The 14,628-nt window shown below is 41.6% G+C and overlaps 1 protein-coding gene across 6 annotated transcripts in view; it reads right to left on the bottom strand.

Moving 5' to 3' along the window:
* Positions 1-14,628, bottom strand: part of OSBPL10 (oxysterol binding protein like 10) — a 172,211-nt gene that overhangs the window by 60,040 nt on the left and 97,543 nt on the right. For all 6 annotated transcript variants that reach the window (XM_039525645.1, XM_039525644.1, XM_039525646.1 and 3 more), the window contains exon 5: positions 8,687-8,897. In XM_039525645.1, the coding sequence (XP_039381579.1) occupies positions 8,687-8,897 (211 nt within the window). The remainder of the gene's footprint in view (positions 1-8,686; positions 8,898-14,628) is intronic.

Consider the following 14,628-nt stretch of genomic DNA (forward strand, 5'->3'; position numbering starts at 1 on the left):
CAACAAATGATAAAGAATATAGCAGAACTGTCTGACCCTTTCCTAAATAGGACCGGAGAGGGGAGGGTACCGTGGAAGAGAAAGTAAATCAGCCAATCAATCCCTTAGTCTATCCACTCTCCCATCTCTTATTTGCATACTGCAATTCTATTGACCATTGTATTTACAAAATACAGACTTTTTAAAAAAAAGCAAGTGAACATGAGAGAAAAAAGTGTCATCTGAATGACACTGCACTTATGTAGTTTGGATCAGAACTGCAGAACCAGTTTTCTGTACAAATAAATATTTTATGGATATTTTATTTTTAATACATAAAAAGTACTTTATTTTTAACTACATCTTTTTGGCTTCAATATAAAGACACCTGTTGTCAAGCCAGAACTCACCATCTGCTCCCCTTCTTCCTTCCAAGGTCTTAAACTCTTTTACTGAAATAAAATTTATGGGAACTACGCAAGTGTGTTTTCCCCATCTGTCCCAAGGGCAACCATGACCATCACAGAGAAGAACAGCCCTTGTCAGTGTGGCACTATGCCCACATTCTTCATAGAGATTGTTGTAATATGATGTGATTATGGGATAACTATGATGTATTTTATGTAAGATAAGGCATGTGAGATATATTCAGTAAGTCAGTCATCATTGAAAAGGTTATATCATTTGTATGCATGTATCATTTTTGTATCTGAAGTTAGATGCAACGACAATATTCCTATTACAAATGTGTTTACACCTGGGGAACGCCCATTAGACAGAATGCAATCAGTCTACATGGCTCGCTGGGAAGAGCCATTATGGAGAACAATAGTTCTTTGAAGATCTAAACTCCCATTGGGAAGCCTACCTGGGGACGCTGCAAACAGCCTGAGTTTTGGCAGCAGGGACATGTGCCCAAGTCACCTGGTACTGGACTCCATGATAATACCAGTATTTTTGCACTGACTGAGGGTGGGAATCACACTGGGAGACACAGGATTCCTGACATATGCAAAAACTATTTAAGGCAGGGGAGTGACATCATCAAGGTTGATTCTTCATTGACTTCCCGCCCAAGAAAGAGGACTGCTGGAAACACCTGAGAACAAAAAAACTGGACTAGGGGAGAAGGGCTGAGCCCAGGCTAGAAGTGTCTGGACCGTGAAAGGAATATCTAGAGTTTCAAACTGCAATCTGCCTAAAACAGCATTTAGGGTGAGAAACTGCTATTTATAACCAGTTTCTTCAGTATATTAAGCTCAGATTGCGTGTTAGATCAAAGCAGATTACCTAGCAAATAAAACTATTTGCTATCCCTTATAATCACTTAAAATCTATCTTTTGTAGTTAATAAACTTGCTTTTGTTTTGTCTAAAACCAGTGTGTGTGGAAATCATAAACTTGGGGCAGAAAGCTGTGCATATCCCTCTCCACACTGAGGGGGCAAATTTCATGAGCTTCCACTGCACACAGAGTACAGTGCAAGACGGTACAACTTTGGGTTTACGCTCTAGAGAGCCATGTGCCCTTGAGTACTGGGCAACTCCTTAGCTGAGCCTTCCCATGCAGAGCTGATCTCAGTATCTGTGTGTATAGCTGCAGCTGGTGTGTTGCTACCTGTATGTGTGTTGGTACAGTGCAGTCTGAAGCCTGAGGGACGGCTTGGCTGGCTTGCCTCAGCAATACAGTGTAAACAGAGCTCAGGCTGGTGGGTCAGGTAGGCTCAGGGATCCCCAAGTTCCAAGTGGCACCCTGAGGGGGGAACCCATCACAGCCAGCTTAATCAATATTTTTAGAGTTGCTGTTAAAGCCTACACAACCAAGTTCTGATCCAATCAGCAGTATCAGGATGCCACAAGCCAAGGACCAAAAGGGAAAAGCACATCTTCTTTCCCATCATCTCTTCAGACAAGAAATATCAATTGGCTGTATTCCATCTGCTTGGACTCTAACTAAACAGAACAGCTGGACATGCAGCATCCCAGAAAAAACAGTAAATGAAATATCTTTGGCACACCCCCTAAAAGCAAACTGCAGTGATTAGTCATAATAGATTAGAAAGCTAAAATTTTTTTTACTAAGAATGTTATGAAAAGCTAGTTTTCATAACAGATTTTAAAAATATCTATGGCTTCTACTAGAAATTCTCTCATGACGCACTTCAGAGCCCCAGCAGCATTCTTCTTTAATCTGCCAGATCTTACTTTGGAGCAGTGAGGTCCCCCTAGCCCTATGCTGCACATGGTAAATGGAGCTGATTTTCCCCAGTGAGAGCTGCCATCTAAGTAATATCGCATCCTGTTTCCCAGAAGTAAGCAAAGCCTTATGAGGGCACTTAAGGACCAAGAATATTCAGAGCCCATTAGAAACCATAATAAATCAGAGCATTCCAAAGTGAATTCTTTAACATTTGTTTTAGTTACTTTAACAGTTATATTTAATATTAGAGGATATGACAACACATCTCCTCTCTACTTGATACAGATAACGTCCACACTAGAGTTGCGAGGCATCCGGTTTTTGATGAACACCTGGTCAAAAAGGGATCCTGGTAGCTCCGGTCAGCACCACTGACGGGGCCATTAAAAGTCTGGTCAGCGGCACAGTGGGACTAAAGCAGGCTCCTTTCGGGTCCCAGAAGTGGCCAGCATTTCCCTCCAGCTCCTAGGTGGAGAAGCTGCCCTGGGGACTCCGCGCGCTGCCCCCCTCCCGAGTGCAGCTCCCATTGGCCAGGAACTGCAGACAATAAGAGCTGTAGGGGCGGTACCTGCAGGTAGAGGCAGCTCACAAAGCCACCTGGCCGCGCCACCACCCAGGAGCCGGAGGGAAATGCCAAATGCTTCCAGGAGCCACCTGAAATAAGCGCCGCCCAGAGCCCACACCTCAAAACCCCTCCCTGAGCCCCAAGCCCCTGCCACAGGTTGGAACCCCCTCCCACATCCTAACTCCCTCCCAGAGCCCACACCTTGCACCCCCTCCCACACCTCAACCTCGTCCCACACCCTGAACCCCCCCCCCACACACACCCAAACTCCATCGCAGAGCCATAATTCCACATCCTCTCCCGCACCACAACCCCGTCCCAGCCCTGAGCCCCCTCCCACACCCCACACTCCGAACCCTCCACACCCTTAACCACTCATTTCTGGCCCCACCCCAGAGCCCACACACCCAGCCCAGAGTCCTTACTGCCTCCCACACACTGTCCCCCTACCCATGCTCGGAGCCCCCTCCCACACTCCAAACCCCTCATTTCTGGCCCCACCCCAGAGTCCTCACCCCCTCCTTCACCCCAGCTCCCTGCCCAGCCCCATTAAATTGAGCGAGGGTGGGGGAGAGCAAGCGACAGAGTGGGGGGATGGAGTGAATGGGGGCGGGGCCTCTCCAAAGGGGTGGGGAAGGGGGCAGGGGCAGATACGTTTGGTTTTCTGCAATTGGAAAGTTGGCAACCCTAGTCCATACCTCCCAAATAAAAAACCTCACCATCTGCACTACTAGCAGTTAGACATGTTATTGCTGCCCAATGGTATAGAGCCCTTCTGTTCCCACTTTGGGCACTTAGTGCTGAAAATATGGCATATATTGATCATGGAAATTATTATTTTTGCATAAAATTGAATAAAAATTAATATTGTGTAATTCAGCTACTTGTTCTCAATCACACCAGATCCCTTGATTGAGAATGCTTTGTCTTCTGCTCTTATGTACTTTGTCCCAGATTTTGTGATCTTATCGCAGAAGGCACAAGTGTATCAGTAGTTCACAGGCCAAAATTTGGTCTTTCACATAGCTGAGGCTCGATCCATTAATTGCTTTGAATATTTATGCATTTTCTCCAACATACTGCAAATAAAGTAGGAATAGAAGAAAATTTCTAGACTCTCAAGGTCATCTTTCTAAATTATTTCCAGTGCCCATTTGTTTCCGGGGATAATGCAAGAACTGAATAAATGTTTCAGCCATCCTCCAACAGGATAATGGTAGTTGAGCTACAGGAATCATTACTTTGACCTCCTAATATTAGGAGATGACACCATGGGTCATCCCTTTCATTGAAGAAAGAATCTCTTGCATCTGCAGCAACCAAAAACTGTCTGAACACTGTAGAATTAAAATCTCTGAATTAGAATTGGCTAGAAGATTACTTAGAGGCATTAGGTATGAGTTTATTCAGCTCTGATGAATCCTGAACAGCTTACTCTAATGACTCCCCCCAGAAATGACAATCCTATCAAAGGAGGCCTGAATAAAATTAAATCAAGAGGAGAAACCAGTAATCATGGCTTTTAGCCACAGGTTCCTTCAGGCAATTGTGTTGCATAACTGGACCCTGGAAGAAAAATCTCGTGTTGCAAAGTTCATCTTTTTAACAGGAGAGAGCAGACTAAACTTTTTAGCCTCTCTGTTCCTCTTGATTTTCTTTTTCCTAGTTTAACTATGTGTGTATTCAAACTCTAACAGTAAGAGCAGATGCTATGCCTGCCTTCAGGCTCGTGCAAACAGACTGAACTTCTAAGGGAATTTTTAGCTTTCCTTTCTATGAAACCTTTGGAAATACTGGTTCCACCCATGGGAATTAGAAATGCCAAGAGGGAAAAGCTTATTGTAGGGATAGAGGACCAACATTTGTATTTGTCTAGCTCCCCCATCTCAGCTAGTTTACTGGTTTCACATGGATCTAAAGAAGAGTGTCCAGAGATATAGGAATAGGACATATTTCCTTCCTTCTCGGAAGGATTTTTGTGTAGTCTTTGCTTCCTACCCCTTTCCCATGAAGAAAGCTAAAACAAAGCCAAGAATTTAAAGACCTCTTCTCAGTTAAAGAGGAATGCTCCTTCAATTTACTTTTTAAATACTTGCATTTAGTTTGCATCTCTTCTGAGGTGAGTGGAACATGGAAGATAAGAAGGGTCCTTTGGTTCTTGTGCTTCGTACACCTATGTAGATTATTTAAGGTGTGTAGTTATCCCTGGAGTCTCTTTAGAAGTCTTAATTCAGATAGGGCCACAATAGAATATTATGCAAATGTGAAAATGAAACTGTATGGCAAGAACACACAATTGTTTTATGTTCTGCATGACTCCACAAAAATACAGAAGCTCCCCGACTTACGCAAGCATTCCGTCCCAGAACGCTTTACGTAAGTCAAATTTTGCGTAAGTTGGGAACGTAGCTCCGACAATTACCAAAAAAAATTGGTAATTTTTTCCTGAACTTTTTCCATAAGTCTGGATTTCTGTAAGACCGATTTGTGCAACCCGGGGAGCATCTGTAGCCTTTTCATGCCATCTTTCCACTCCTCAGCTCATCATCTAGCCCTTCTGCCATCCTTCTCCAGGTCTGTTTTTTCTGTTTTCAGAAAAAGGAATGTTCAGAGTTTCCCATCCAGCTGGCTCTGCAGCTTTGTGGTTGGGTCTTACCTGACGGTTAAGCTAATTAGCAGGGCAAGCGTCTTCCGGCAATGAAAAGAGTAATATCATATTTTCTAAGCTTTATATTTCAGAAATTTCAGATATACATTATATTAATACAAAAAATACATGTATTGACAAACATGAGCAATATGTAATCCTTTACTGCACAAAAATGAGTAGCCTACATTAGTGTTTACAGACTATTTTTTAAACCGAAACTGTCATTTTTAGAACATAAAAAGTGTATTAAGTGATCATCACTATAAACACAAAACAAAATTATTGCCATGCAAGACTATACATTTAAAATAAAAGTTAGATTATTGTTTTATGCAACAATCTAACATCAGGAACTATGGAATAATTACATTTTTGCTTAAAGTAAACTAATGTTTTATTGAAAATATTTGCATATCACCTATATCAGCATAAAAATATTCAGTGACACACTTAGGACACATTAACACTCATTTGGGCATACATCTTCATCCTTTCCAATAATATACAGTAACGTTGCGGGGTTAGCACTTGTTCCAGTTTGAAGAAACTGCGTTCAGCATCAACTGAGTTGCACAGGATCACCAAACCACCACAAGCAATCTGGCTAAGTCTTGGCAAACATTTGTCCATGATTTTCCAAAAACTGGAGAGAGAAATGTCATTGGTACTAGGAAGTTAATTTACAATGTTCAAGTAAATTTGCCACTCACCCTCAGGTACAGAACTCAGCAGAAGAACACTCAGTTCATAGTCACTGAAGTTGTGGGAGAGTACACGAATTTGCTTGGGAACAAGGATTCTCACATTGCAAAAAAAATCTATATGCTGGCTGTTTCTCTGTATTTAGTATCAGAGGGGTAGCCGTGTTAGTCTTGATCTGTAAAAGCAGCAAAGAATCCTGTGGCACCTTATAGACTAACAGACGTTTTGGAGCATGAGTTTTCGTGGGAGAACACCACATGCATCTGACAAAGTGGGTATTCACCCACGAAAGCTCATGCTCCAAAACGTCTGTTAGTCTATAATGTGCCACAGGATTCTTTGCTGCTCTCTCTGTATTTAAGTACCTCTGCAGTTTCTCTGCATAGTTTTGAAAAACTTGATACTCTAGTACATTCTGTCCTGCGTACTGCAGTATTACCACCAAATCAAATGCAATGTTGTACACTTCCGTTGGTAATGTTGACCATGATTCAAACATAAGTAGTGTCCAAACAAGTGGAGTTGCTTCTGCTTGGATAAAAATTGAATGTGCCACAAAATGATTCATTGCAATAAACATTTAGCTCCTCTAAAACGGCAGTCGTCCTCCACTTTGATTTCCCGACCAATGAACCCCTTGTAATACTCCGCATGAGCACTCCACATGATGGCAGAGATAGTCTATGGCTTTAAACTACGTATTCCATCTTGTTACAACCAGTTGCGGAGGTAATGTTGGGCTTTCAATTCCACGGTCAATAAGGTAGACTAAGTGGGGGGTTGCATATCAGCTTTTTTATTAGAGCACACAGCCGGTCCACTTCTATAAACAAACAGACCCAGCACTCACCTAGTAAAGCCGTAATGTATGCTCAGCAGGTCACATGAATGCAGCTGGTTAAAATGCCGCTTAAACTGTCTTTGAATGACTTTCACATGTATTTTGCATTATCTGTCATATAAACTAATACATTTGAAAAGTCAATTTCATGTTATATAAGGGTCTTTATAACAGCTTGTGCAACTGCAGAGTAGTTAACACATTCTAATTCCACTGTTTCTACAAGCTTAGCAGCAGCTGGGCAGTCCTCTGAAACCTGCATCAGCTGTATTAGAATAATTTGCAACATACCAGTTTACATTGTCTATATATTCATCCACAATTACAGTTACGTGCTGATCCTTCAACTCAGTGACCAGTTGTTGCTTGTTTAGTTCAAATACACAGGGAAGATCGGCTTCTCTCGGTGTACTCGTTGCAGGATACAAACCCCATTTCCTAAGTGGTCGTTTAGGAATTCTCACATTTTGTCTGTTTTTTCTAGTGCGACGTTTGTGTTGCAACAGGCCTCCACCCAGTATTTCTTATTTTCATTTTGTTGTGTAAGCCAACCAGCAGTTGTGAGCTGTTGCTTTACTGCTGTCTCATCGCTGCTCTCTACCCTTTGCTTTCTTTTCTCCATTGCTGCAATATGACATGGACCTTTAATGTGGTCGAGTATGTGGTCCTTTTAAACACTGTCAAGAACTTTGCTGCAAATTGTACAAAATAACTTCCCTCCATCCACATGGAGGACATCTTTGCAGAATTCTTTAACTATCCTCAGGCTTAACCATTTTAGGCATTGGTAGTAAATGGCTTAAACAGCTGAAGCACAAGGTGGAAAAATCAGAAGAAATCGGGGATTCCGGAAATGAAAGGTGATTTCAGAAAATAAATGCAGCAATATCAACAATTTCCAGAAAACACCAGCCCTACTAATTAGAAAGGACTTTTTTTTTCCCCCTGAGGAGTGAGGGACAGTGGTTCTTGAAAGGTTTTTAAGTAAATTACATAGAGATGGCAAAGTTGTTATCAAGCCATACATATGTGAAGAACCATTGGTTTACATTTGGTCTTATAACAAGTCCTGATCCTACAATTGGGTCTAACAGTGAAATCTGTGTGTGAACCCTCCGGCTGATTATACTGTGACATGTTAGATCTTTATTTTGAAGCAGTCTACAGAGATCTAGAATCGGGCTAATTAAGATGAGGGTCCACATAGGTGCCAGGCTCAGGGTCCTACTTTGTTATTATGTAACCACATGCCAAAGGTAAATAGCAAGAGACTATTGCTTTCTCTTCCCAAACTTAAAGAAAACTGCAAGCACTGACTCAATATATAGGGGGATTCAATCCTCCCTAGAGATTTCTATTTAGGAAAAAAAATAGGTAAAATTTGTTGTTAAAGTACATTGTTAAATTTCAATTTATTTAAAAAATCTGCTTTTTAAAAAATAAAATTACTTTTCTTTGAAAATACAGATTCTGCTATATTTTTTTGAACTTAAGACAAAATTAAATATTTGCTCTTTCCAAAACTTATTTGCACAGAAGACACTGAATGGCTCTTTTGCTCCCATTTTCTGATGTTGATATTTTCTACAATATTTGTGGGTCAGAAGGAAAATGTTGGTATCTCGCTCCAAGGAGCTTATTTAGTGATGATCCCGAGCCATTTCTTTAAGGAAAAGTCCATCCTGCCTATCTGGAGATCATAATTAAAAAAAAAAATACATAGACCAGGAAAAAGACAGCTTGTGCTCACCTGAAGGCAATGTCCTATTATTGTGTTGGCCTGCCTGATGCATACTCTGCTGTAATAAATTCAGGCATTCTCCAAGGCAGCTCAGGGTGGCAGCAGAGGTAGCTTTTAAAAGCAGCAAGTCCTGATCCAAGGCAGAAAGAGGTCCAGAACCTGGAAGGGATTCAATGGCTTGCACAAGATTCTTCTGTTGTCCCTCCACGTGGCTCATGATCTGTAAGGGTTAAAAAAAGCCATGTGTTCATAAGGAAAGCCTTCATTTGCACCCTTACAAATTGACACGTCAACTGTCATACTACAGGTGAATGTTAACCTTCAGTTAGTCAATAGAAAACAGACTTCCATACAAATATCTGTGTGAAGAATATAGGCACACTGAAAGAATGAGAATTTTAGATTCCTGATTTTAAAAAACTAATGCCACTCAAAAAGGAAAAAAACAAAACAAAACAGTTCAGTATGTTAGGGCAAAAAAAAATAGTTGGCATCCTAGATTTCAGGTATGAATCATGCTTTATGCTTTTCACTACATGAAAATTATCTAGTGCCATCTCCTTTTCCTTTATTAATTCAAGCTTATAATTCCTCTCCCCAGGATATGATCTGAAAATCCAGATGAACCTAAGCAGAATCTCCTGTCTTCTTCCATTTATAAAATGGTCTGTCATGGATAAAGTGAGGGTGATTTTTTTTTTTGTGGAGCAATGAAAATCAGTGAAAATTTGTTTTTTTCAAAACCTAAAGTGATTTGGACCCAGATACCAGACTATTATTATTATATATATTTATGAGGCACCTATCACTATAGTCTCTGAAACCACACATTTTAGGGAGATACAATTCAGCTGTGTCTAGATATGGTCCATCTAGATAGAGGAAAATAAAATGGCATGCATGGCATACTTACATAAAAGACAGTAGATGAGAAAATAATGCAAAGTGCAGTACTACTTATGTTGGCTAGTATAAAAAAAGAGTAAAGCAACTTTCAGGAACTCTCCTTATGGCTGAGAGAGGAAAGAGGGTGTTAAAATCCCTAATACATTTGAGTCTTATAGCCTCTAAGTAGTAGGGGGTACAGCACACAACTACAGTAGGTCACTTTTCTTTCACCTGCCTTTCCAAAGACAAAAGACTAAATGGAGCACTGGCACATGCAGGTGCAAATGCCACTGAAATAACTGGAAGCCGAACCCACTTATGCCAGGGGTGAATTTGGCTCAAGATGTTTTACTTTTGTGAAGCTCTCAGACCTCACCAGGTTATGGCTAGAGAGAGAGATTTTATCCCTGAACCCAGAGGGATGGTTTGAAGACCATGTCATTCTGCTGGTGCCATCAATTGGTACATCCCTTACAAGTGTTTGCAGAAGGATTTCTTTGTTAATTTGTTATGCTGCCACCTACACAGTCTTTTATTACTTCCACAAGGCAGAATTTGACTCGGACTTGTTCCTGAGCCTCTTTCTTTGATGTAATGTATCTCAAAAGGCAAAGTTAAACTAAACATACCCATGGTTGTGTATACTTATTTGTGGTTCAAGCAAACTCTCACTGAGTGACAAATCATAAGACAGGATTTAGTCACACTAGTATTTAAAAATATTAACAAAATGAACAGAAACAGTGTCCACTAAAACACTGATGTATGATCAGGTTAACTAGAGATGCAAGCTTAACTTGATCACTAAATATATCTAGAGTCAAAATATGAACTCCCTTCAGTTGGTCAACACAGCTACATTTGAACCTCAGTAGCGTTGACCTTCAAACAGTTAATCAGAAGAACAACATCTCCAGAATGTTTGTTATATCCCACTGGGACTTTGTGGCAGTTCTCTTTCACTAGAGCTCATCTGCCAAGCTGAAAGCAAAAACCACATTTTCTGTAACTCTGGTCACCCTCCAATTCCCTCTCCAACAATTTTTCCCCATCTCTAGTTATTTCCCCAGTCTAGGACTCCCCTGTCTAAAGATATACAGGAAGATACCCCTGGGGAGTTCTGTAATATGTTAGTTATGTCAGATCCTAATGTTGAAAGTTTCAGGGTAAAGAGAACATCTATTTCTCAAACCATAAAAGGAATTTTAGATCACATTTTAAAATAAAACATGCACAATATTCCACATACGGTATACTATTTTGTCCTTCTCTGTTTTTTAAAAAATGCGTATTTTGCTAAACCTGGCATTTAAAACCCTTAAAAGTAAAGTGCTATTTAATAAAACTTGTAATGGTATTTAGTAAGTGTACACACACAGTATCATAGACTAAACTTCAAAATCAGAATATGATCAGAGAGATAAATAACTCTAACCTACCTAACTCCAGCTAGATTAACATCTGGCTGAGTTTACAGACCTGGGAATGCTTATAACATTTACAGTACAATACAGCACAAATAATGTGGTGTATTTTCTATAATTCAACTTATTGATCAGATTTAACCATGACATTATATAAGATATACACTTGCACTAGCATTTACAAAGCTCTCTAGATCAGGGGTCCCCAACGTGGTGCCCGTGGGCGCCATGGCACCCACCAGGGCATCTATGTGCGCCTACGTACTGGCCGGCAGACAATCATCCACCGAAATGCTGCCGAAAAGCAGTGTCATCAAGAGGCATCGCCGCCAAAATGCCGCTGATTTTCAGCGGCATTTCAGCAGTGACACCTCTTGACGTTGCTGCTTCTCGGGGCATTTTGGCGGATGCTTGTCCGCCGGGCATGGTCCTCGGTGGCTCATCGTCCGGCGCCCGACACCCGGAAAAGGTTGGGGACATACTGCTCTAGATACTGTATATCTCTTTCACGTAACTAATTTAAAATTAATCAGATTATAAACTTTTCAGAGCAGGTGCTATTCTACTCTGTGTTTATACACAATGGGTCTCTAAACTCTACCCTAACACAGATAAATAGTAAGGCCTCAACACACTAGCCTAATACAAGCAGCACCAAACACTAAGTTTGTAACTGGTTACCAAAATGTAGCTATAATACTAGCATAGATAAATGATACAAAAATGTACATTTTCAAGCTAAAATGCAACTTTACTAGAAACACACTCAAACCCTCAGAGGATTCAGATGCTTTCATTCAGCACTTTTCAGATACGTTTTTGTATTACACAATTTAAATTTCTAAGAATAATTTAAAGTAATCAGTATTACTTCACTGTCGAAGCCATCAATAAAAAGGTGTTAATGCCTTAAATAAATCTCATGTGAACATAGTTTAATTAATAAGATAATTGTAGGCTTAGGCTCAAGATTCCAAAGCTGCAGAAAAAGCTTTAAAAAAATCTAGGTGAATTTATAAGAATAAAAAATTTCTACCTTCATTTGATTATATTACCACCTTACATATTGCAATGAACTGAATAGGTTGCATACTTTTTTTTTTTTTAAATGTAGCACGCTTCACGCACAGTCTCTCAAAATACTCTGGGTTAGAAATAAATGACATTTTCCTGAGATGGATGACTAATAATGCACAAAGATTGAATCCACTGGAAAGAAAAGAAAGTTGACTACATTAAAGATGCAATTAAGTATCCTTGCAGACAAGTTATAGGCGGGGAAAATGGAAGGGGGTATTATTAGGGAAAGGAAAAGCTAGGTTTAAAAGCCAACTGGACACTAAAAGAAGTTTTAGAGCAAAATTTAAGAGACAATGAGACCCAGAAGGTGATAGATGCATCTCCCAACTACGAATGCACATGCGAACTATGTAGGCAGTGAAAAACTACAACGTGAATGCCTTGTATATGTAAGTACACATCTAACATCCAAAGCCTAAAGAGTCTCAATGTAAATACAAACCAAAGCTTCAGTGGAAAACAGATTGGCTTTTGGGGGGCTATATATAGGGGCTAATTAAATATTTGCAAAATCGAGATAGATAATCAGGAATAACACATAACTGTGTTCTCAAATTACCGCCAGAAACTTGAGGAGGGGGGTGAATTTTTTGTTTAAAACCTGACATCAAAAATGCCATTTTAAACACAATTTCATGTCCACCAGTGGGCAATTCAGCACATACTAACAGGACAACATTTCAACAATCCTAGAACATTTAGGATGTGGTACAAAGAAAGGCAACCAAACACATTCTATGTCAGAGGGGGGCAAACTATGGTCCGCAGGCCACATCCAGCCCACAGGACCCTTCCCTCTGGTCCCCAAGCTCCTGCCAGGATCAGGACAAGCTTGCAGAGGAGCCAGCCCAACTCCCTGGCAGCGCAGTGAGCGGAGTAGAGGCTAGCCCAGCCCCTGGTCCCTCCCCTTCTGCTCCCCTCCCTCCCTGGCAGTCACAGTTCCCCCAGCGCCTGGGCAGTGTGGCTGCAATTCCGGCCAGGCGGCACAGCTATAGCGCCACCAGACCTGGTGCTTCAGGGTGGCGCAGTCAGGGGGCGGGGAGCAGGGGGAGTTCCAGGGAGATGGGGTGAGGAGCAGGAGGTGTTGCAGAGGGGGTGGTCAAGGGGCCTGGGCCCTTCTGTCGGGGACAGGGGTAGAGCAAGCCAGGGCCCCCCTCCACCCCCAGCATGCTTGACCCCTGTCCCCAGCAGCCAAACCCAGACAGGGAACAAGCCCTGCCCAACTGCCAGGGAGAGCAGCCAAACGAGCAGGGGAAACGCACAGGGAAAGGACTGAGCTCCCCTTTCCCCCACCCCACACGTAACGTGGGGCGAGGAGAGCAGGGAGGGTTGGATAGAGGGTGGTCAGGGGGTGGGAAGCAGGGGAGATTGGATAGGGGCGGGGTTTCCGGGGGGATGGTCAGGGGGCAGAGAACAGGAGTGTTTGGATAGGATGCAGGAGTCCTGGGGGGCATTCAAGGGTGGAGAGCTGGGGGGGTTGGATGGGAGTGTGGGTTCTGGGGGGCTGGATAGGGGGCAGGGACCAGGCCAAGCCTCACTGTTTGGGGAGGGATAGCCTCCCCCAGAACTTCCCTACCTGGCCCTCCATACAATTTCTGTACCCGATATGGCCCTAGGGCCAAAAAGTTTGCCCATCCCTGTTCTCTGTTATATATAAAAGCTATAATTAACTGCTAAAAATTTAATTAAAAAAAATCAAGAAATATTGAAAGTACCATTTCTGCAGTAGAAGAAAAATCACAGTAATTCAATAGTTTGTTAAAAGATATATTAATCTTTCTGCTGCAGAAATGCCATCTTACAAACCTTGAATGTCAACTTTGATTTAAAGTGGCAATTTGTTTCTGAGACTCAGTAAAAAAGAAAAACCCTTTGTTAAGGGTATTCTAAAAATAATAAACGTTTTATTACTGTTTTATCACCATCCTAAGTTAGAGATAAATTGAAACTTAAAAAAAAAAATCTAACTAGCCCACCTAAGTTGACAACACATGACTGCTTTTTTGGCATGGCCTTGAAGAGACCTCATCTTGTAAATCAGCCTATAAATACACCTCTCCAAAATTAAAAAGGATATGAGTGTGCTATCCAGTCCATCATGGTGCTATAAACAAAACATTCTTTTCTTTCTGAGTCAATGCACTTGGAGATTGCAACCATTGTGGGCCATATTATGACATTAAGTCAAATGTCTGCTTTGGCTATCTGCAGAGCTGTCCCACTCCAGGGAGTTCTGAGAAGCATATCACAGCACAATGCTACCAGGAATTCCCTGGTATGTAGGCAGAATAATGCCCATCAAACTACCTTTCAGAGCAGGCAGAGTGCTCAACTTCCCAGCCAGCCCTGTTGGTCAGTGCGAAGGAAAGGGAGAAAACAGAGTCAAGACCACTGCACACATCTCAGCCCCTTCAAAATAAGGGTATGCCTACACTGAACAAAAGAAAAGGGGGGGGGGAAGTGTTTTAACTCAGGTGGGCCAACTCCGGTTAAAACTGCAGTGAAGACACAGCAGTTTGGCTTTTAACTCAGGTTAGCAGTTTGAGTTAACAATGTGTC

Source organism: Mauremys reevesii, linkage group 2, assembly GCF_016161935.1.
Source record: "Mauremys reevesii isolate NIE-2019 linkage group 2, ASM1616193v1, whole genome shotgun sequence".
Lineage (NCBI taxonomy): Eukaryota > Metazoa > Chordata > Testudines > Geoemydidae > Mauremys > Mauremys reevesii.